The sequence below is a fragment of the Cynocephalus volans genome, chromosome X, assembly GCF_027409185.1.
Source record: "Cynocephalus volans isolate mCynVol1 chromosome X, mCynVol1.pri, whole genome shotgun sequence".
NCBI lineage: Eukaryota > Metazoa > Chordata > Mammalia > Dermoptera > Cynocephalidae > Cynocephalus > Cynocephalus volans.
Window position 1 is genome coordinate 173,213,585 of NC_084478.1, and position 24,862 is coordinate 173,238,446.

Consider the following 24,862-nt stretch of genomic DNA (forward strand, 5'->3'; position numbering starts at 1 on the left):
TGTAAAAGAAAAAAGGTAAGAAACTTAAGGATGAACCCAGGAAGTCCATCCAACTCAAAAGTTGCAGAATGAATGAATAGAAAAAAGGGAAGACAGGAAATTAACAGAGAATTAACAGAAAATTTTACAAATAAAAAGACATAAGCATCCAGATTGAAAGTGTCCTCAAGGGTCCACATAATGACATATCATCATGAAATTATAGAAAACTAGGCTAAAATGATACACAGTCTAAAAAGATTCTAGAAAGAAATAAGTGTTATCTACAAAAAAATGATAAACAGTAGCATCACACTTCTTAACTACATTGGATGCTGGAAGGCAGTGGAACAGTAAATCTCATAAATCTGAGGGACATCATTTTCAAACTAAAATCCTATAATTAACCAAAGTATCAATTAAGTGGAGAGGTAAGGTAGTCATTTTCAGACCTGCAAGAACTCAGAAATGTCATCTCCCATGTACTTTGCCTTAGGAAAATATTGGAGGACATGTTCTATTAAAACAAGAGAGTAGAACATAAAAGAGAAAGACATAGAATCATGAAAAGAGGATAGCTAACAGAAGAGAGAAGTGAAAGGAAGTCCTCCCACTCTTCAGGCCACTCCTTACAGTCCTAGGCACCAGGTCAGCACCCAGGATTTTAGGCACCAGACCATCTCTAACAGACCCAGGCTCCATGCTTATCTCAGCACCACATGAGCCCCAGGGTCCAGTGTACCTCCTGTCCAGGCCTATCCCAGTAGACCTTGGTTCCTGGCTGGCCCTCATGGACCAAGGTTTCAGGGCCTATCCAAGCTCCAGACTAGTTCCCTTAAACCCAGAACCCAGACAGACCCCCAAAGACCCAACCTATAGGCCTACCCTAGTGCCGGGTTAACCACCATGCATGCAGGTCCCAGGCCCATCCCAGTGGACCCAAGCACCAGGTCACCCCTATAAACCCAGGCTTCAAGTTGTGTTCTGTAAACAAAAGCTCTAGGCCCAATCAACAGGTCTATCCTAGTGAATCCAGGCTCCAGGCCTAACTCCACAGACCTAGGGGCCAGGCCTGCCCACCTGCTTACCCATGCCCCAAGCCAGCCTTCCCAATGACTCCAGGGGCAAACCCATCTGTAGACCATACCAGATGGCCTCCCCAGAATCTCTGGATGAGCTGACTGGTTAGGGGCTTTCACAGACAAAGCCAGTCTGAAAAGACTGGAATAAGTCCTTACTTCTTCAAATGTGCAGACATATAAGGCAGCAAGAAACATGAAAAACCAAGGAGACATAACACCATCAAAAGAACTCAATAATCTCCCAATAGCTGACCCCAAAGAAATGGAGATAATATGAACTCCCTGACAAAAAATTTAAAATACATTTGACCCTCTGAGCAGTCAAAAATCCACATATAAATTTTGACTCCCTAGAAACTTAACTAATAGCTTACTGTTTCCCAGAAACCTTACTGAGAACACAATTTATTCCATATTTTGTCTGTTATATGTGTTATATACTGTATTCTTACAATAAAGTAAGCTAGAGAAAAGAAAATGTTATTAAGAAAATCATAAGGAAGAGAAAATAAATTTACAGTACTTATTCAAAAAATAATTCACATATAGGTGGTCCTGCACAGTTCAAACTCGTGTTGTTCAAGGGACAGCTTTAATTGCTTTAAGGAAGCACAGTGAACTTTAAAAAAATACATAGAAACAAGTCAATGAAATCAGAAAAACAATAAATGACCAAAACTATAAATTTAACAGAGATTAAAATTACTTAAAAATATATCAAACAGAAATTCTGGAGCTAAACAATATAGGGAATGAAATGAAAAATGCAATAGACAGCATCAACAGCAGAATTCATCAATCAGAAGAAAAAAAATCCATGAACTCAAAGACAGGAAGGTCGAAAGTCTCCAGTCAGAGCTCTTCAATCCAAACAAGGCTACACAAAAACATGGCATAATAAAACTGTTGAAAATTAAAGACAGGATCCTGAAAGCAGCAAGAGAAAAGAAGCAAATCACATGTAAGGGAGTCACAATAGGCTAGCAGTGGATGTCTCAGTAAAGACCATACAGGCCAAGAGAGATGGGAATGATATACTCAAAGTGCTGAAGGAATAGAAAAAACCAGAAAAAACAAAAAAAACAAAAAATCCTGCCTACCAAGAATACTGTATCCAGGAAAGCTGTACTTCAGAAAAGAAGGCAGTATAAAGACTTTTACAGAAAAACAAAAGCTAAAGTAGTTCATTACCACCAGACTTGACTTACAAGATATGCTAAAGAAAGTTTTTCAATCTGAAAGAAAAGAATGCTAATTAATAACACTAAAACACTAAAACATATGAAAATATAAAACTCACTGGTAAAAGCAAGTACACAAATTCAGGATATCCTAAAACTTCAATTGTGGTATGTAAATCAATTATGTTTTTAGTATGAAGGTTAAAAAAAACTGTTAACAGCTACAATAATTAGTTAAGAAATACACAATATAGAAAGATTTAAATTATGACAACAAAAACATAAAATGTGAGGGGAGAGTGGAGTAAAAGTGAAGAGTTTTTTTATGCAATCAAAGAAAAGTTGTTATCACCTTAAAATAGCCTGTTACAAGATGTTTTATGTAAGCCTCATGGTAACCACAAAGCAAAAACCTATAGTAGATACAGAAAAGATAAAAATTACATGATCATCTAATCACAAAGGAAGACAGCAAGAGAGAAAGAAAGGAGCAAAGGATCTACAGAACAACCAGAAAACAAAATGGCAGTAGTAAGTTGTTTTAGTCCATTTTGTGTTGCCATAACAGAAATACCTGAGACTGGGTAATTTATAAAGGAAAGAGGTTTATTTGGCTTACAATTCTGGGACAGCTGCATCTGGCATGGGCCTCAGGCTGCTTTTACTCATGGCAGAAAGTGGCAGGCAGCTGGTATGTACAGGCAGATCACATGGCAAGAGGAAGCGAGAGAGAGAGAGAGAGAGAGAGAGAAGGTGCCAGGGTATTGTTAAGCAACAAGCTCTCGTGGGAACTAATAGAGTGAGAACTCACTCATTAATCCCCCCACCCCCAGGGAGAACATTAATCCATTCATGAGGGATCCGCCCCCATGACTCAATCAGTTTCCAACACTGCCACATTGGAGATCAAATTTCCACATGAGTTTTGGAGGGGACAACACATCCAAACTCTATCATAAGTCCTTACCTTGAACAGTTACCTTTAATGTAAATGGATTAAATTCTTCAATCCAAACACAGAGTGGCTGAATAGATAAAGAAAAAAGAAAGAAAGAAAAGACCCAACTATATGCAAACTACAGGATACTCACTTTGCCTTTAAGGGCACACATAGACTGGAAGTAGAGTGATGAAAAAATATATTCTACATAAATGGAAACCAAAAGAGAGCAGAGGTAGCTATACTCATATCAGATAACATAGAATTTAAGTCAAAAACTGTAAAAAAAAAAGACAAAAAAATCATTATATAATGATTTGATGATTTACACACAACTGAATGGTTGATTTATCAAGAGGATATAACAATTGCAAATATATACACACCCAACATTGGAGTACCTAAATATTTAAAGCAAATATTAATAGATCTGAAGAGAGAGATAGACTATAATACAATAGTAGTAGGGGACTTCATAGCCCACTTTCAGCAATAGGCAAATCATCAAGACAGAAAATCGATAATGAAACATTGAACTTGAACTACATTTTAGATCAAATGGACCTAACAGACATATACAGAACATTTCATTCAACAGCAGCAGAATACACATTTTTCTCAAGTGCAGAGTACACATTATTCTCAAGTGCACACAAAACATACTCCAGAATAGTTCATATGTTAAGCCACAAAACAAGTATTAAAAAATTTAAGAAGGCTAAAATCATATCAAATATCTTTCTAACCACAAAAGTATGAAAATTCAAATCAATAACAGGAGGAATTTTGGAAAATTCTCAAGTACATGAAATCAAACAACATGCTCCTGAACAAACAATGGGTCAAAAAATTTTTAAAGGGTAATTAAAGAATATTTTGGGATAAATGAAAATGAACACTTAACATACCAAAACCGAAATGCAGCCTGAACAGTTTTAAGAGGGAAATTTATAGAAGTAAATGGATGCATCAAAAAAGAAGAAAGAACTCAAATAAACAACCTAACATAACACCTGAAGGAAACAGAAAAAGCAGAACCAAGCTCAAAGTTAGCAGAAGAAAGGAAATACTAAAGATCAGAGCAGAAATAATTAAAGACTAGGAAAGCAACAGGAAAGATCAACAAAACTAACAGCTTTTTTTTCTAAAGATAGACAAAACAGACAAACCTTTAGCTAGACTAAGAAAAGAGAGTGAAGACTCAAATTCATACAACCAGAAATGAAAGAGATGTTACAACTGATGTAATAGAAATACAAAGGATTATAAGGGACTACTATGAACAATCATATGCCAACAGATTGGATAATCTAGAAGAAATAGATAAATACCTAGATAAATATTACCTACCAATACTGAATCATGAATAAATAGGAACTCTGTACAAACCAATAACAAGAAGATTGGATCAATAATAAACAGTCTCACATCATAAAAGAACCCAGAACCTGATGTTTTCACTGCTGAATTCTACAAAACACTTTAAAAAGAACAAATACCAATTTTTCTCAAACTCTTACAAAAAATTGAAGAAGAGGGAAAACTTTTAAACTCATTTTGTAAGGCCAGCATTACCCTGATACAAGGTATCAGGCCAGACAAGGATATCAACAAAAAACTACAGGCCAATAGTCCTGATGAACATAGATGCAAAAATTCTCAACAAAATACTAGCAAATCAAATTCAATAGTACATTAAAAGAATAATTCACCATGATTAAGTGGAATTTACTCCTAAGATGCAAAGTTGGTTTAACATATGCGAATCTATAAAGGTGATACACCAAATTAATAGAATGAAGAAATTGGGTAAGGAACACAAAGAATAATTATAATTTGTAATAATGAACATGCTAATAATATTGATTTGATCATCACATATTGTACACAAATACTGATAGTCAACATTGTATCCCCAAAATATGTATAATTATGTTTCAATAAAAAAAAGAAAAAAATATGATCATCTTAATAGATGCAGAAAAAGCATTTGACAAATTTAACATCCTTTTATGATTAAAAACTCTTAAATTAGGTATAGAAGGAATGCACCACAACATAATAAAAGCTATTTATGACAAACCCACAGCTAACATCATACACAATGGTGAAAAGTTGAAAGCTTTTCCTCTAAGACCAGGAACAAGACAAGGATGCCCACTCTTGCCACTTCTATTCAACATAACAATGGAAGTCCTAGCCAGAGCATTTAGGCAAAAGAAATAAAATGCATGCAAATTAAAAAGGAAGAAGTTAAGTACTTCCTGTTTGCAAATGACATGATCTTCTATATATAAAACTGTAAATACTCTACCAAAAATCTCTTAGAACTAGAAAATGAATTCAGTAAAGTTGCAGGACACAAGGTCAACATACAAAAATTAGTTGCATTGATAGCCCATTACCAATGGTATATCTGAAAAAGAAATGAATAAAACGATTCCATTTACAATAGCTACAAAAAATAAAATACTTAGGAATAAATTTAACCAAGGAGGTGAAAGATTAGTACACAGAAACTATAAAACATTGATGAAAAAATTGAAGACAATTAAATGGAAAAGATATCCATTGTTCATGGATTGGAAGAATTAATACTGTTAAAATGTTCATACTATCCACTGATATACAGATTCAGTGCAATCCCTATCAAAATTTCAATGACTTTTTATATAAAAATAGAGAAAACAATCAAAAATTCATATGGGTCAACAAAAGACCCTGAATAGCCAAAGCAAATTTGAACAAAAAGAACAAAGCTGGAGGTATCACATTCCCTGATTTCAAAATATATTATAAAGCTATTGTAATCAAAATAGCATGGTATTGGCATAAAAACAAACACATTTACCAGTGGAAAAGAACAGAAAACCAGAAATAAACCCAAGTATTTACTGTCAATTACTTTTCAACAAAGGTGCCAAGAACACTCAGTGGGGATGGTTGATTCAATAAATGGTGTTGGGAAAACTGGATAGCCACATACAGAAGAATGAAATTGGCACCTGTGGGGAAAATAGGATAATTTAGTCAGGCTCCCTCAACTCAGGTCCGGGTGGGGGTCAAGCAACACATTTCTTGTAAACCAGTTGTGTGTGGGTGGAGTTAGTGGGCACGTGCACCAATGTATCTTTTTAGTTAATTGCTATTGTGTGTTCTGCAGTTTGTGAAGGAAGCTGGCTGGTAGAGCTCGTGTCTAAAAATAGAGCACGTTTACTCTGCTGGCAGCTGCTCAGTTTTTCTTTGGACTTTGCCTGTAGCAGTTGAGTTTCTGAGTTTCTCTTTGTACTGTTTAGCTATTAGATATGTGTGTGCTGAATAAAGACTATTCATTCCTACTTCACCCAAGGCTCCAAGGACTTTTTGCTGGTTACCTAGCTCATAGACCTGCGTGTGAAGGGTTTGTGAACTGGCTCAAGGGGTCTTTGAGCACCAGAGACCCAGCTCTAGCTCTACAGCACCTCTCTTACATTGTACACAAAAATTAACTTAAAATGGAATAAAAGACTTAAATGTAAGACCTGAAACTGTAAAACTTGTAGAAGAAAACAGAGGAAAAGCTCTGTGGCATTGGTCTGGACAATGATTTTTTGGATATGATCCCCAAATTTGGATATGATCCCAAAAACATGGGCAACAAAAGCAAAAATAGACAAGTGAAATTATACAAAACTAAAAAGCTTCTGTTCAGCCAAGGAAACCATCAGCAAAGCGAAGAGACAACCTACGGAATGGGAGAAAATATTTCAAACCATACATCTCATCATAGGCTAATATCCAAAATATACAAGGGGCTCAAACAATTAAGTAGCAAGACAAAAAATAACTCAATAAAAAAATTGACAAAAGACCTGAATAGACATTTCTCAAAAGAAGACATATGAGGGGACTTCGAAAAGTTTGTGGAAAAATGGAATTAAAAGATAAAATATATATAAACTTTATTTCTCAACATAAACTCCGTTAAAGTCAAGACACTTTTGTAATGCCAGCCCTTTAGTCCATCCCTAAAGAACTGAGGGTTCGAGGAATTTAACCATGTCAATGCAGTCTTTTATACATTATTCACTGAAGAAAAATGGGTGCCCTTTAAATATTTTTTAAGATTAGGAAACAAAAAGAAGTTGGAAGGAGCCAAATCAGGACTGTAAGGTGGATTAATGATTTCTCCTCAAAACTCTCACAAAAATTGCCCTTGTTTGATAAGAGGAATGAGCAGCAGCATTGTTGTGGTAGAAAAGGGTTTTCCAGTGAAGCTTTCTTGAGCAGTTTTCTGCTAAAGCTTTGGCTACCTTTCTCAAAACACAAACATTGTAAGTGATTGTTCTTTGGCCCTCCAGAAAGTCAACTAGCAAAATGCCTTGAGCGTCATAAAAAAACTGTTGACATGACCTTTGTTCTTGACCTGTCTGTTTTGGCTTTGACTGGACCACTTCCATCTCTTGGTAGCCATGGCTTTGTGCTTTGTCTTTAGGGTCATACTGTTAAAGCCATGTTTTAACTCCTGCTATAATGCTTTGAAGAAATGCTTCTGGATATTGATCCCACTTGTTTAAAATGACCGTTGAAAGCTCTGTTCTTGTCTGCAGCTGAGCTGAGTGCAACAGTTTGGATACACAATGAGTGGGAAGTTTGCTCAAATGTAATTTTGCAGTCAGAATTATGTAAGCTGAAGCCATTGAGATGTCTGTTGTGTTGGCTATTGTTTCTGTCACTAATTGTTGATCTTCTTCAATTAGGGAATGAATGAGATTAATTTTTTCCTCACAAATTGATGTGGATAGTCTGTCACTGCAGGCTTCATTTTCAACATCTCATCCTTTCTTAAAACAAGTTACTCATTTGTAAACTGCTGATTACTTTGGGGCACTGTCCCCATAAACTTTTTGTAAAGCATCAGTAATTTCACCAGGCTTTCACCCAAGCTTCACCATAAATTTGATATTTGTTTTTGCTTCAGTTTTAGCAGAATTCATGTTTCTCTGATAGGGGCTCTTTTCAAACTGAGTCTTACTCTTCTTAATGCCTCAGAGTAGATACTTTTCAGACGTGTTATAACAAATTAGTATGACTTTATTTTGGTGCAAACATTTTTTTAAAATCTGTGCATAATTTTTTCATAATACACATCTTTCATAAACTTTTTAAAGACCCCTTGTGTGTATGTACGTGCATATATATGTATAATTTTTAATTGTGGTAAAATACGTAAAACATAAAATTTACCATTACTATCATTTTTATGTATACGGTTCAGTATTGTTAAGTAAATTCACATCATGGTGCAGTCAATCTCCAGAACTCTTTTCATTTTGCAAAATTGTAATTCTGTACTCATTAAATAACAACTCCCCATTACCCCCTACCCTAGCATCTGGCAACCATCATTCCACTTTCTGTCTGTACGTATTTGCTACTCTAGGTACCTCATATAAGTGGAATCATATAACTTTTGTTCTTTTGTGACTGGACTATTTCACTTAGCATAGTATCTTCAAGGTTCATCCATGTTATAGTATGTGTCAGAATATCTTTTCTTTTTAAGGTTGAATAATATTCCATTGTGTATGTATACCACATTTTGTTTATTGATTCTTCTCTCAATGGATGCATGGGTTGTTTCCATAATTAGACTTTTGGGAATAATGCTGCTATAAACATAGCTGTACAAATATCTCCTTGAGACACTGATTTTAATTTGTGGGGGGTGGGGGGCTGGTATATACCCAGAAGTGGAACTGCCAGATTTTATGGTAATTCTATGTGTAATTTTATGAGGAACCACCATACCATTTTCTCTAGTGGCTACACCATTTTACATTCCCAACAGTGCACAAGGACTCCAATTTCTCTACATCCTTGCCAACATTTGTTATCTTCTGGTTTTTTGATATTAGCCATTCTAATGGATGTGAAGTGGTATCTCATTGTGGTTTTGATTTGTATTTGCCTAGCGACTAGTGATGCTGAGCATCTCATGTGCTTGTTGGCCATTTGTATATCTTCTTTGGAGAAATGTCTAAGTCCTTTGCTTATTTTTTAATTGGGTTTTTTAAAATTAGTATATTCATAACTATACAATCCCACTGGTTTTCGTGGCCCTTTACCAATTCCTCCCTTTCTCCATTTCTTCTCCCCCTCTCCCACTGCTATACATTGAACTTTTAAGAGAAAAGAACAGAACTGAGGTTGCTGGGAGTGGGAAACTTTTTGTTGTCATTGTTTAAATTTTTTCTTCATTAAAAAAAAGACTAAGATCATAGAAAATATGTTCTCTGACCACAATAACAGAAAGAAATTTAGAATACTCACAAATGTTTGGAAACTAAACATACTCTCCTAAATAAACAGTGGGTAAAAAGAAAAATCACAGTGTTTGTTTTTGTTGTTAATTTTATTCATCTTCAAATCCTACGTGGCATATATTCCGTTGCTTTGTCTTACTTCCGGAAACTGGGGTTCAGGATAGCTGGGTATCTGTAAGGAGGTTAACACAGAGGCACTGGACCATGTAAGTATATACTCCGAGATCCTGGTTGGGTTTTAAGTACATTTGGAACCCAAACTAACCCTCTAATTAGTACGTTTAGAAACAGTTGTCAGGAATGCCATCTGAGGAAGATTCCTGAATTGGACATGCATTTGTCTACAAAAATTTTCAATGTCTCATCCGAGAATCCACAAGAAGTGGCTATTTAGAAAGAAAGGTGTTCTTGTCCTGCATTCCAACTACTTGGAGAATTTAGAGGAGTCAGTTTCAGCTTTTTGGAGTGGAAATTACCTCAGGCTGAACTATAGGAATATGTTCTCTTTATAGCAGAGGTCAAGACTCATGGGGAACAAACCAGAAACCACATTGAGAATCTCAATAAGGGGGGTATTTTTCCATTCAGTAAGCACCCACCATGTGCCTAAGAGCCAAGCGCTTAGGGAGGTAAGAATAAAATGGCAACTTGGTCAAAGTTGTCATTCATCAGTCTAGTCTGTATCTATCAAATTCCACAGCAAGAAGTACTAAAAAACTAGATGCAGAAATGGGGAAGTATTAACCATTAATCTCTGCCTCCTGCTTCTGTCTTCTTGACACTACAACTTTTTTTTTCCTGTTTAAATCATTTTACCACTATTTAATTTGGTTATTATTTTTTATATTGAGTTCTAAGAATTCTTTACATATTTGATTTGATTTCCTTTTTTGATAATTTAGGTAAAAATTATAGTGGCTCATTAAAACGTATCATCTTGGAAATTATGAGAGAAATTAAGATAATCTATTGTTTTAAAAATCTGTGATTAAATCAATTGCTGCTTCCCTCCATCTATAGAATACAAAGTGTCTACAGAGCAAAATTAAGTGTTTGTTGTTCAGAATGATTGTTTCAGAGACTTGGTAATAACTGGCTTATAAGATGACTAAATGAAATAACATGTGAAAGCTTACAGCAAAGTCAGAGAAGTGTTTTTTTTTTTTTTCTTTTTCTTTCTTTTTTCTTCTTTTGCTCTACCCATGAAAAAGGAGATTACTAAGCAAATTAATAAGTAAGCAGGCAAACAAGTAAAGTGCTCTTTTATTTAATAGCCAAGACATTTAGCAGCAGGACTCTATTCACACAATGAATTTGCTAATTATAAACGAGTTCCATGTAGTATTTAAAGCATTTACAAGATTTCTTGGAAGCCTTAGAGTTCTGTCCTCCTCCTGCTTGTAGCAGTGTGACTGCAATCCTCAAAGAGAGAGAACAATACTGCTTTTTAGACAATATTGCTATTAGTCAGACTGTTCATCTACTTAAACCAACACCCCCATCCCTGACTGAAAATGCTAAAGCCAGCATAGGCAGGCCGAGCAGGAGAGCAAGGCATACAAGGCCTTTCAAGATCTGGCTTCTGCCTGTCTGCACAGCCTCAGTTCATGCAACTCTTTGTCACGTGCACTGTGATCCAGTTACAGCAAACTTTTTGTCATCTCTCAAACAGTTCCCTTGGCCTGTGCACAGGATTTTGCTGCATCTTCATCTGATGAGCTCCTGCTCATCTTTTCTGACTCAGACCACAAACCTCATTGCTTTCTCTGAACCACCTTTTCCAACACCTGCAGGTATTTTGTTCCTCCCTCTACAAAATTCCTCTAGCACTTTGCTCAGATCTGTTAGAACTCTGATCACATTGTATGAGGGTACTTCAAAAAGTTTTTGGGAAATGGAATTAAAAGATAATACTAATATTTCCATGAACCTTTTGAAGACTCCTCATATGACAATGATGTGTTCATAAGGCTCTCTCCCACATTGGACTGTGAGCTCCTGGAATTCAGGGTTCAGGGACTGAAGCTGACTCATCTTTTAACCTTTCTACTTATCTCAAAATACCTGGGCAAAAAGTTATCATTGGGATTAGGAAGGTAAATGGCAGTGAGGTCTAAAGGAGAAAAGATAAAAGTGATGGGGACTCTGAAGTAAAGAAGAAAAGAAATAGAAAGAGATTTGGAGAAAAGGGGTCAGTAAGAGAGTGGGAATAAAGAAACCCAGGAAGGAAATAAGTAGGAAGTAGAGGAGTAAAGAAGTAAAGCCTGGATGCTGGAAAGCAAAATAACATCGAAAAAAGAAGCATGAGGTATGTGAAATTGGGGCATTTTTGAAGCTCGTCTATGTCCACTTCTCCCTAGAGCCAAAGCAGAATGAAAGGAAGAAAAGGCCAGAGTGCGGAGTGAGGCAGCAATCTGTAGACTCACTGCTTTTGGCCTGAGTCTGAGGCTGGCCTTCTCTCTTAGCTTCTCCTGTTTCTCAGCCTCCCTGTTCTGATCCGTGCCTAAGCTTTGTTTCTTCTTTTCTTTTCTTCATCAAGGGAGCAGTAGTGAGGCTCCACGAATACACAAGTGCACAGATGTGAGAACGAATGCACACATGTGTGTGTGCTAACTTCCTAACGGGCGGTGCCACAGCAAGCTCCCAGCTTTCTCTGCCTTTGCTGTATGAGAGGGGGTCATTTGCATAGCTCCGTGGGGATGCTGTGGCTCCTGCCTGCAGCCTTATAAGACTAGAAAACCTTGGTGTGCCCCCAAGCTTGCTGATACATTTACAGTGCATGAGGGTGGGATGCTGTTTAATGATGCATGTAAACATGCCATAGTATTTACTGTGTCTTTAAGATGAAATGACTTTTCAGACTCACTGAGCTCTCTTCCTCACAGGAGATGTGCCACTTGATGGTCGCTGACTTTTGGAGTTATTTCTCGGGTAACCAAAAAGTGTCTTGTGCCTATAGAAAGCAGCAAGGTGCAGTACTTGATTTAAGTCAGGAGTCCAGACTGCTAGTGTGGGCTCCACCACTTGGTCTGAGCCTGAATTTTCTCATCTGCCAAAAGGAAGTAATCTCACTTACCTACCTCACAGGGTTCCTGTGAGAATCAAATCACATGATATCTAAGACCCCACATGTGACTGACATTCCACAGTTTACCAATGACTTCTGCCACCATTCTCTCATCTGATCCTCCCAACAACCCTGCCAATTATTCTGATCCTCATTTTATAGATGAAGAACCCGAAGCTCAAAGGGGAAAAGTGACTTAGCCAAAGCCACATAGCTAATAAGCCAAGATGATCAAGTTTTCTGTTTTCAAACTCATCTTCAGTTATCCCTAAACATAAACCTGGCTACTTAGTGCTATCTAACATCATGGTTCCTGTTTCTTAACTTCCCTCATGGCTTCTCCTCCCTACAGTCTCTAAAGGTACTCTGTGCAGTGAACTAATTAGCTTTTGTTTTGTTCTCCCCTACTCCCCTCTTTTTCCTGGCTCCTAGAAGAAAACACCAGCAGCCCCAACAAAGAAAACCAGCACCACCTTCAACATCGTGGGGACCACCTATCCCATCAACCTGGCCAAGGACACTGAGTTCTCCACCATCTCCAAGGGCGCTGCTCCCAGTGCCTCCTCAACCCCAACAATCATTGCTTCACCCAAGGCCACCTATGTGCAGGACAGCCCGACTGAGACCAAGACCTACAACAGTGTCAGCAAGGTTGACAAAATTTCTCGCATCATCTTTCCTGTGCTCTTTGCCATATTCAATCTGGTCTATTGGGCCACATATGTCAACCGGGAGTCAGCTATCAAGGGCATGATCCGCAAACATTAGATAGTGGTGGCGGCACAGCAAGCAGAGCACTGTATACCCCATGAGGCAAACAGGCACCCAACCCCCAGGGCTCCCCTTCATGTGCTCCAGGATTCTTCTTTTTAACCCTCTACCAAGCTGGGACTCTCAATTCATATTTATGAATCTCAATGAAAAATTAACCACAGAAAAATTACTTATCCCTATAACATTGCTGAGTGTACCCCCATCAGAGCCAAACACTGCCATTTGTCCAGTTGCTCATCTTAGTCTGCCAGTCTCCCCCAGCTGAGGGCACTGCATGTATTTTATTGCATTCTGCCCACTGCAGAAAGAACAGGAGACTCTCTTCTCTATAGTGGGAACCTTGGCTCTTTGAGAACTCCAGACCGAGGAGAATTGTTGACTGGTCTGGATCAGATGATTCTGACTCACTAGTGAACCAGCTTGGGCTATCCCATGTGGTCCTGCTGGTCACTTCCCCTGCCTGCAGCTGGGCCTTACCAGGCATAAGTACTGATAGCAAAGGCAGGAGCCAGTTATAACATCTGACCATGGCCCCCAACGCCTTTCTTGGCTTGGAGATGAGTGGAGACAGCTGAGCCTCACCACTGTCTACTATGTATGGCCAAAACAAACAGAACTAGCTGGGCCAGCCTGGCACAAAAATGGCTGGTGCCCTCCTATGTCCAGCCCCTCAGGAAAATAGTATCTTTCTTGGTATATCTTCCTTCCAGGAAAATCCTTTTCCTTCAATGCCTTTGACCCATTTGTAGCCAGCTGGGCACTGCTTAGTTTGGACTCATTACCGCCTGCAAACTCTTCAGGAAAAAAGATCAGGTATTTCTTATTTAAACTAAAAAGGTAAAAATAGAAACAACAACAAAAAATCTAGACCAAATGCCTACATGAGAATTTTAAAAATATGGGAAAGATAGGAAAGTTATCTCTCTGCCAAGACAACTAGTAAAATACCGGACAGGGCAAGAGGTTTGGGGTAGACTGTAGTTGAGGATTGAAGTCTGGCTCAAAAAAGAAGACCACTGGCAGGTAAAGGTCAAATTCATTTTTCCATACCCTCCACACTCCACACTCTAGCCCAGGCCCAGGCATTTTGCTCCCACCATGTCAGAAACCTCTGGTCCTCTTTTGATGCCGATTCTATGAGGGGTGAATTAGAAATTCATACAAATATCTCTAGTCAATTTTTGAGTCAACTAAGTCATTAACTTTATTACCAGTTTTATAATACATTATTTAGAGGCCATTTGATCTCATTACGTGTTCTTAATCATAATGTGAGTAAAAGGAACAGGCATAAATACAAAATTTTTATAAGGTAGAAAAACCGAGTCTCAGAAGTTTGAATGGTCTGCCTAGGCTCCATACAAGTGTCTTTAATAAAGAACTATTATGTGCCCCTTTCTGAAGGCCAAAATGAAGAAAGGACTGAAAAGCCAGTTCCATTTTGACCTCAGAATCAGCACAATCTCAGTATGCCTTCTGGGTCATGAGTGCAGTTTGGATGGACATCAGAGAGGTTTTTTAGAAAGTCACAATGTGTCATCTAAGGAGACCACTGTTTAAGACAGCAGCCCCAGCCACTTTGGATCTGAATAGCTGCACTAGCCCAGAGTATCCTAGAAGCCCAAGGTAAAGTCACAGATGGCACCATAAGGAGATTCTCCCTGACCGCTCTCTGAACAAATCTCCTAAGGGGTGTATCACTAGCTGCTGGTTGCCTTTTCATACATTCTTCTCCCATCCCCTGCTTCCTTGCCATTGCTGGGATAACGCATGCCAGTCCCATTATTCTTAAGACCGTGTCTGTAGGTAAATTTATGACTAGAAGAGTATAGTCTTGTGGATATGTGGGAATGGGGGGTGGGGTGGGCGGGGCTGTTAATGATTGTCTTAAGAAATTTAGATGGAAGCCTGACCTTTGCCTTTCTGTAGAAATTGTGTTTCAAATGCTTTGGTGCAATGTTTAGCGGCTGTTTATTAAACTCTTTCTGAATTGTACTTGGGCTGGAGAACTTCTTTGGTCACTCTTTGCCTAACAGACGGTATTGTGTTCTTGACTTTCACCCCCACTTTTGTGCCACCTTTACTTTCCACTTCTTAACACCACTAGAATAAGTGTGAAGAAAGGTATCCCCAGAGTAAGAGCTCTACTGCAAATGATCTAAAATGGAACCCGTGTGAATCACAGCTTTGCCTGGCTCAGGGGTCTTATTACCCAATATGAAAAAGAAAGAAGCAGTTGTATTGCTTCCTTTGCTAAATGCACCCACTCCCAAGAAACAGAGAAAGGTATTTTCATTGCAATTCCAAAGACTTTCTCTTTTCCATTGATTACTACTTCCCTTAGGCAATAGTTGCCTTAGGCAATAGTTTTTAGGCAAAGTGAGAGTAAGGGTCTGGTTGATTGAGCCATATGTTGGGAAACGGATGATGACCTTTATTTCTTTCAGAGTTAGGGGAAATCTAAGAAATAATTTCATGAGATCTGCTTAAGGAAATTAACTGACTCCTAGGGATGGGGGAAATATCATTGGGAGAACATTTCAAATTTATAAAAGGTTTTCTTGTTGAAATAAAAGCAGAGACTTAGACAATCTAACCCTCAATGTACATTCCAGCCCTGTGATCACCTGATGCATGCCCTACTGCGGCAGCAATCCCACGGTCCCTGACCAGTTTAATCATGTCCCAGAAGAACCATATGAGGCACAGGTGGCAGCCGTTTTTGTAAAACTGCGTGACACCAATATTTTTTTCTAGCAGTTTCTATTCTTACATCTTTATGCCACACCAACTCACATTCTTTTTTTTAAACTGAAACATAATTGGTTATACATATTTGACTATCAATATTTGTATATAATATGTGATGGTCAAATCAGAATAATTAACATCCATCATTACAAAATATAATCATTCTTTGTGTGTATTAGCCAATTTCTCGCTAACCCCATCCCCTTCCCACTTTCCCACCTCTAGTAACCACAGTTCTGTTCTCTCCTTCTGAAAGTTCAATGTATTATTGCAGTTGTTTTTCTTTCCTTCCTTCCTTCCTTCCTTCCTTCCTTCCTTCCTTCCTTCCTTCCTTCCTTCCTTCCTTCCTTCCTCCCTCCCTCCCTCCCTCCCTCTCACTTATGAGTAAGGACATGCGGTATTTCTCTTTCTGTGCCTGACTTATTTCACATAATTTTTCAACATAATTTTCTCTGAGCTCATCCATGTTGCTGCAAATGGCAGAATTTTATTCTTTTTTTTTTTTTTTTTCAAGAAAGGGCCACTCGGCACCATTCACCATTTTATTTTATTTATTTTTTAAATTTTATTTTAACAATATACAATGTGACTGATTTTTGTGTCCCTTTATGGAGTCCTCCCTCTCCCCCCTCCCTTCCATCAACCTCATATCTGTTTGCTTGTCTTAACAACTTCAATGAATTGTGGTTGTTTTGTCTTCTTCCCAGCCCCTCCTCATTTGTTTGTATATTCATTCATTTCTAGCTCCCACAGATAAATGAGAACATGTGGTATTTCTCTTTCTGTTCCTGACTTGTTTCACTTAATATAATTTTCTCTAAGTCCATCCATGTTGTTGCAAATGGCAGTATTTCATTCTTTTTTATAGCAGAGTAGCATTCCATTGTGTAAATATACCACATTTTCCATATCCACTCATCTGATGATGGACATTTGGGCTGGTTCCAACTCTTGGCTATTGTAAATAGTGCTGCAATGAATATTGCAGTGCAGGTATCCCTTTGACATGATGATTTCCATTCCTCTGGGTATATTCCCAGCCATGGAATATCTGGGTCATATGGTAGATCTATCTGCAATTGTTCGAGGAACCTCCATACCATTTTCCATAAAGGCTGCACCATTTTGCAGTCCCACCAACAGTGTATGAGAGTTCCTTTTTCTCCACAACTTCGCCAGCATTTATCATTCACAGATTTTTAACTGCAGTGAGATGATATCTCAGTGTGGTTTTGATTTGCATTTCCCAAATGCTCAGTGACACTGAGCATTTTTTCCTGTGTCTGTTGGCCATTCGTATATCTTCCTTTCAGAAATACCTATTTAGCTCCTTTGCCCATTTTTTAAATTGGGTTACTTGTTTGCTTGCTGTAAAGTTGTTTCAGTTCCTTGTATATCCCGGAAATTAATCCTTTGTCAGATGTATATTTTACAAAAATTTTCTCCCACTCTGTTGGCTATCTTTTAATTCTGTTAATTATTTCTTTTGCTGTGCAGAAGCTTTTTAGTTTGATATAATCCCATTTCTTTATTTTTCCTTTGGTTGCCCGTGCTTTTGGGGTCATATTCATGAAGTCTGTGCCCAGTCCTACTTCCTGGAGTGTTTCCCATATGCTTTATTTAAGAAGTTTTATTGTTTCAGAGTGTATATTTAATTCTTTAATCCATTTTGAGTTGATTTTAGTATATGGTGAGAGGTATGGGTCTAGTTTCATTCTCCTGCATATGGATATCCAGTTATCCCAGCACCATTTACTGAAGAGGCAGTCTCTCCCCCAATGTATAGACTTGGGGCCTTTTTCAAAGATCAGATGGCTGTACATGTATGGGTTGATTTCTGGATTCTATTCTATTCCATTGATCTGTGTGTTTCTATGCCAGTACCATGCTGTTTTGGTTATTATAGCTTTGTAGTAAGTTTAAAATCAGGTAGTCTTATGCCTCCAGCTTTATTTTTTTTTGCTCAGAATTGCTTTGGCTATGCGTGGTCTTTTGTTACTCCGTATAAATGTTAGGATAGTTTTTTCCATTTCTGAGAGAAATGTCATTGGAATTTTGATGAGGATTGTATTACATTTGTATATCACTTTGGGTAGTATGGACATTTTCACATTGTTGATTCTTCCAATCCAAGAGCATGGGATATCTTTCCATCTTCTTGTGTCCTCTTTAATTTCTCTCAACAGTGGTTTGTAGTTCTCACTGTAGAGATTTTTCACATCCTTTGTTAACTTTATTGCTAAGTATTTTATTTTTTTGGTGGCTATTGTAAATGGGTAGCTTTCTTGATTTCTTTTTCTGCATGTTCACTGGTGGAGTATAGAAATGCTACTGATTTTTTTTGTGTTGATTTTGTATCCTGCAAGTTTGCTGAAATCATTTATCAACTCTAAGAGTTTTTTTGTAGAAGCTTTAGGCTGTTTGATATATAGGATCATGTCATCTGCAAACAGGGACAGTTTGACTACATCTTTTCCAATCTGGATGCCCTTTATTTCCTTCTCTTCTCTGATTGCTCTGGCTAGTACTTCCAACACTATGTTGAGTAGGAGTGGTGAGAGTGGGCATCCTTGTCTAGTTCCTGTTCTTAATGGAAAAGCTTTCAGCTTTTCCCCGTTCAGGATGATATTGGCAGTGGGCTTATCATACATGGCTTTAATTATGTTGAGATACTTTCCATCTATACCTAACTTGTAGATAGTCTTTTTCATGAGTGAATGTTGAATTTTGTATGGCTTAGTAGTATTCCACTGTGTATATATACCATTTTCCTTATCCAGTCATCTGTCTGGTTGGTTTAAACTCTTGACTATTGTAAGTATAGCTGTGATGAACATTGGAGTTCAGGTATCCCTTCGACATGATGATTTCCATTACTTTGGGCATATACTCAGCAGTGGGATTGCTGGCTCATTTGGCAGTTCTATCTGCAGTTGTTTAAAGAACCTCCATACTGTTCTCCATAATGATACCAATATTTAAGTATTGTTTCCTTAAGAACCTTCTGAAACTACTTTGCCTCTGAAAACCATTTGAAAGCTCAAGCTCTTCCCATCAGCACTTCTGTTGCTGAGCTCCCCTAGAGTTTGAAACCCTGCCCCAGGGCTGGGACCGGTACCTCTGGACTTGAAATTTTATAGTATTTAGAGCATGAGAGAGATATTCCCAGTAGTTCAGTAAGAATACCAGCCTAGAAGCTGATAGAAGACTGTCTAGCAAATAGCAGGCACTTGTAGTGGATTGAATTATGTCCCCCCAAAACTCACTGAAGCTTGAATTTTGTCCCCCAGGTTTTTTTGTATTAGAAACTTAGCCCCCACTGTGACTGTAGAGGGTGGGATAATCTATTATGGTAATTGTAAGGTGGAGCCTTGAAGAGGTGATTGGATTGTAGGACTGTGCAGTAGTCTATGGATTTAAAATGGTGGTCAAGGATATGGTTCTGAGGGCTTTAAAAGAAGAGGAGAGTCTGTCTTTCTCTCTCTCTGCTCTCTCTCTGCTTCCACCATCTTGCAATGTGAGACCCTTGGGTCACTGTCACCACCACCAGGTGGACTTTGGACTTCCCAGCCTCAGAAACTGTAAGCAACAAATTTCATTTTCTTTATAAATTACCTAGTTCCATATATTTTGTTATAAGCAACAAAAATGGACTAATATAGCACTTGATAAATATTTATTGAATAAATGCTAATCTAGATCAGAACTACATGGGGGAGGGTTTCTTTAGGGTGGTGTTGGAGAGGACATTAGCCAAGCCATGATCAATGGAGACTAATAGAAACAAACAAATGTAACGTTGAGCCCTCTAAAGTAGCTCTAGAAGCATCCCAGTACTAGTAAATGTGCTCTGTCTTAAGCTACTTTAAATAGCTTTTTAAAAAACAAATAGAAAACTGTCTGCTCCGATGGGCTTTTAAATCAGGGGGGTTCATTTAATGATCTATTTGTTCCTTATGCTAGAGTGTTAAAGGCAAGAGAGGAAGGTGTCACTGAATACCACACCCCTTTGAAAGCCTCAAGCATAGCTCACTGGCCCATTCAAGATACATGTGTTATGACACCCTTCCAAGGGCTCTCCAGGCTGGACTTGGGAAGGAGGACCTCTGTAACGCTGAATCCTTGCAAACGATCCAGCAGAAGACGGAAAGAATAGGAAAGGAGATGGAAGATAAAGGAAGCAACTAGGGAAAATTTTGTCAAAGGAGCCCTAGAATTGTAGGCAGTGACCTCTCCTCTTCAGCTTCAACAGTTTCTACTTACACAAGCTCCCTTTAGCCAGAGAAAATCATGTGACCACTGACTGGACTGAGGCCAAAGTTGCCTGCCTTCGTTGATGAGAAAGCTGCTTTCAGGGGCCTCCTTCCTTTTCTTGTGTTTCTTTTCTTACTGTATATATTTAAAGTATACAATATGATGTTTTGATGAACATACAGATACTGAAATGATTATTATAGTTAATTCTATGTATTTGAGTTTTAGGTTTGGGTTTGTTTTTTTTGTGTGTGTGGTGGTTTGTTTTTAGATTCCACATGTAAGTGAGATCATGCAGTATGTGTCTTTCTGCATCTGGCCTTTTTAAAATTTCACTTAGCATAACGTCCTCCAGTTCCATCCGTGTTGTTGCAAATGGCTGAGGCAGCCTAGGCCTGTTCTCTCTTCCTTCTGCCTCAGTTCCAACAGTTTGATGACATGGGAAAAACATTTGAGAGAACCTGAATTTCAGCCAGTGTTCAGTCCCATCACAGTTACTCTGTAATGTTTGGCAAATCCCTCCCCTTAGCTGAGATTGAGTTTCCTCATAAGTGAAATCAAATTTTGATTGGAGCCAAGTCAACAGAGTACTCTCCCAACAGCTTCCCCCAAATGTCGCCACATCCCGGGCTTCCCCACCCTGATTCTGCTAGCAGCTGCCCTCATGCCAGCCCACCCCAGAAGCACAAATCCCATCCTTTGGTTTCCTGTGATACAACTCATATGGGTTGGCAGCTTCAAAAAAATTTGACTAAACACCAAGTAAGATCTAGCAGTAAGCTCCCCCACCCCCATATCTTTGCCCCGAGATTAGTAGCCCAGCTCCAGTCCCAGCATGGGAGAAGTTGGATACTAAACTGAGGAGATTGAGAGGGTGCTGATGCCAAGCAGGGGGTCCCCAGGTAAGCTGAGAGCACAGAGTGGAAACAAAATACACCTCCCCCTTTGTTTCCTCCTCCAAGGTTCAGCTCATGGGAGAACAGAAATCCGCAGAAAGGAACTCCTTACACTTCTTATGACCAAATACACAGACTTCCTGGGTTCTGCACACAAAGCCTCTCCTTTCTCTTCTGTCACAGGAAAAAGGTGGCCTCCCTTCCGTTTAAGGCCAGCTCTTTCTTTGTTGTTTATCTCTGCTCCTCTCTTCTCAAAATATTCTAATTTTGTTATCTGCTTTCAATGAAGCTGCTCTTGCTGAGTCACCACTACCCTTTTACTAAAACCTAAAGGCATTTTTCAGTTATCTTACTTGACCTGTCAGCAGCATTTGACACTGTTGACAACTACTTTATTCTTGAAACTGTGTCTTTGGTTTCCATGACACCATAGTCTCCTGATATCACTGTTTTTTCCCCCGCCCCCTTTCTGTTTTTTGTTTCTTCTTTCCAACTTCTCACATCTCTTAAAGGCTGGGGTTCCCTCCAGTATTTTCCTTGTTCTTTTTTCACTCTCTACACTCTCCCTGAGTGATCCTGTCTGTCCTGATGGCTTCGGTTACCACATATTCCTATTATCTTTTGTTGTGTAACAAACCACCCCAAAGTAAAACAGCCACCTTTTATTATGCCCATAGGTCAAGAATGTGGACAGGGCATAGCAGAGATGGCTTGTCTGGGCATGTAGGATCTACTTGTCAGCTTCGTGTGGCAGAGGATTCTGTAGCAAGATGTAGTCCTGTTCAGCAAGGTAAAATATGGGTCCTAAACTGAGAAAATAAAGGACGTTCTTGGTACCAGACTGGGAAGTGGGAACCTTCACTCATATGTCTGGCATTTGGGCTGTGAGGGCTGAAGGATATATTTATTTGGGACTGTTTACTGGAGCATCTATACATGGCCCTTCCTTGTGGCTTCTCACAGCATGGCCTCTGGGTTCTAATAGGGAACATATCCAGAGAATCTTCTGGAGAACAAGTGTTGCAAGAGAACCAGGCGGAAGTTACATGACTTTTTCTGTCCTGGCCTGGGAGGTCATGCAGCATATGTAAGGCCAGTGCAGAGTCAAGAGGAGGAGCACAAAGAGCCAAAGATGTTACAGACATGTATGAAAACTGCCACCCCTCATTTATGCTGATGACTACCAAATCGACATCTCTAGCCTAGTTCTTTCACATCAAATTTTTTGACATGTTCAAAGCAGAACTCTTGATTCCTCAACTCTCACAATTCTTCCCTTGGTAATTTTTTTTTATCGATAAATAGAAGCATCATTCACCCAGATGCTCAGGCTAAAAACCTCAGAGGTATTCTTGACACTTCTTTCTTATCCCCACAACTAGCACATCCGAAAATCCTGTAAGCTCAATCTTCAACTTAAATCCAATACCGTATCCCCTCCTCCCCACTTCCACTACCAGCGCCCCAATATAAGCCTCCATCACAATCTCTCACCTGGATCACTACAGCTCTACCCTTTTAAATTGTAAACTGGATCATATCACGTGCCTGTTCCATACGCTTCAGCGGCATCCTGCTGCACCTAGAATAAAATCCAAAATCTAGCCCTGGTCTTATAAGTCCTGTGTGATGTGGTCCTGCTCACTGCTCAGCCTCCCGTGGCTACAATGCCTTTTTCTCACTCCCAATGTGTCAGCCATATCAATCCCACATCAAGTCCAAATACATCTCAGAGACATATTAGGTGTTTCTTCAGTCTAGAATGTTCTTTCCTTCCCTGCCTTCACCTGGCTGACTCCTGCTCATCCGTCAGTTCTCACCTGGAAGATCCATTTCTCATGTCCTTGTCCTCTCAGACTAGCTGCTTTGCCATGCTGTGTGCTTCAACTCCACTCTGTATTGCTTTTGCTATCCCAACACCATGTTTCACTGCAATCTTCTACTAGACTAAGCACTGTGAGGGAGAGCTGTCCTTGTACACCACAGTGTAGGGCCAAAACCATAGTCCAAATTTAGCAAATACTTATTGAATAAAATTACCTTTGAGCTGGGCTTTAAAGGATGATTCCAATTTGCCAGGCAAAAAAGAGAAGGGCATTCAAGACAGGATGCACAAAGGCCCAGAAATGAGAGGGACTCTAATGAGGTATACAACCAAATTTATCTGTCCTAATTGTCCAGCCATCCTACCCATTAGGGTGGGTGGTGAGTATAGTGGCTCTGTACATAAATGGTTGTATAGGAGATACAAGGTGTCATCTACCTGAGAACCTGCCTGCATGCCAGTCTTGCTGACTTGTGATCCCAGGAGACCGGCTTACATAGGCCCAGAAAGATGATAGCAGAACATATGAGCTGTTTGGGGTAAGCCACTTTCTGGTGCCTGGGATTGGTGTCTCCATTTCAAGCTAACTTCCTGCACACCCAGGGTCTTAGAGTTTCCCATCCTTGCAACCTCTCTCTAGCCCTGCTGCCCAACAAACACATTCCCTCATTTTATTCTAAAGCCTACAGGCCCTTACTCAGGTTACTGAAAGTTCAAATGAAATGAACAATGAACAGAAGGGCATGAAAAATAAATAACACTACTAGGTCCTGTTGCAGGCTGCTCAGTTTTATTATAGTCTCAGGAGAACTCTGAAAGCTGCACCACACTGGGGGCTTAGGACTCTGCATAACAGCAAATGAAATTTTATAACAAGTGTCATGTTGGGTAAGAGCTATAGGATCTTCATACACTTTAAACTAGGCCCTCTTCCTGAAATACATATTGAACTTGGAATCATACCTGCCCCCTCCCAGGGGACAACACCCCCATACAAGCCTCCATCACGATCTCTCACCTGGATCACTACAGCACTGCCCTTTTAAATTATAAACTAGATCATGTCACGTGCCTGTTCGATATCCCTCAGTGGCATTGTGCTGCACCTAGAATAAAACTGGGAAGAGACCTGGAAGTTTAATGAATGTTTATCAGCAAAGTAAAGAGCTAGTGAACTCTTGGTAGAAATAGTACCAGACAGTAAAATCCCTAGGTCTGATTAGTCACCACATTCCCTCTATGCTTATGTCAGGAAGAGCAGCTCCTGACCCTGAAGCTGTCCAATGTCCTCAAGCCACATCCACGCTGAGCTGGTGCTATGGATTAAATGTGTCCACCAAAGGTTCATGTATCAGAGACTTAATCCCCACTGTAACAGTGTTAAGAGGGTGGGAAATCCTATTATGGTAATTAAAAGGTGGGTCCTATAAGAGCTGATTAGATTGTGAGAACTGTACCCTCATGAATGGATTAATCCATTGGTGACTTAGTGGGTAGTAATGGGCATGGTTCTGGTAGCTTTAAAAGTAGAGCAAGTAAGGAGGTTAGCTCTCTTGCTCAGCCCATTCTCGCCATGTGACATCCTGCATTGCTGTGGAGAGTCACCATCAAGAAAAACACCCTCACCAGATGTGCTTCTGGCACTGTGGACTTCCCACCCACTGAACTATAAGAAATAAATTTTGTTTTCTTATAAATTACCCAATTCCAGGTATTCTGTTATAAGCAACAAAAACACACCAATACAACTGGTATTTTACGATGAGCTGCAGCTAATGTGTCCAGGATTCTGTGGCACTAGCTGGCCT

The 24,862-nt window shown here is 39.2% G+C and overlaps 1 protein-coding gene across 1 annotated transcript in view; it reads left to right on the plus strand.

Moving 5' to 3' along the window:
- GABRA3 (gamma-aminobutyric acid type A receptor subunit alpha3) overlaps window positions 1–13,322 on the plus strand; it is a 158,978-nt gene extending 145,656 nt beyond the window's left edge. The window contains exon 9 of the mRNA XM_063085035.1: window positions 12,987–13,322. Coding sequence (XP_062941105.1) covers window positions 12,987–13,322 — 336 coding nt within the window. The remainder of the gene's footprint in view (window positions 1–12,986) is intronic.
- Window positions 13,323–24,862: the final 11,540 nt, after the last annotated feature.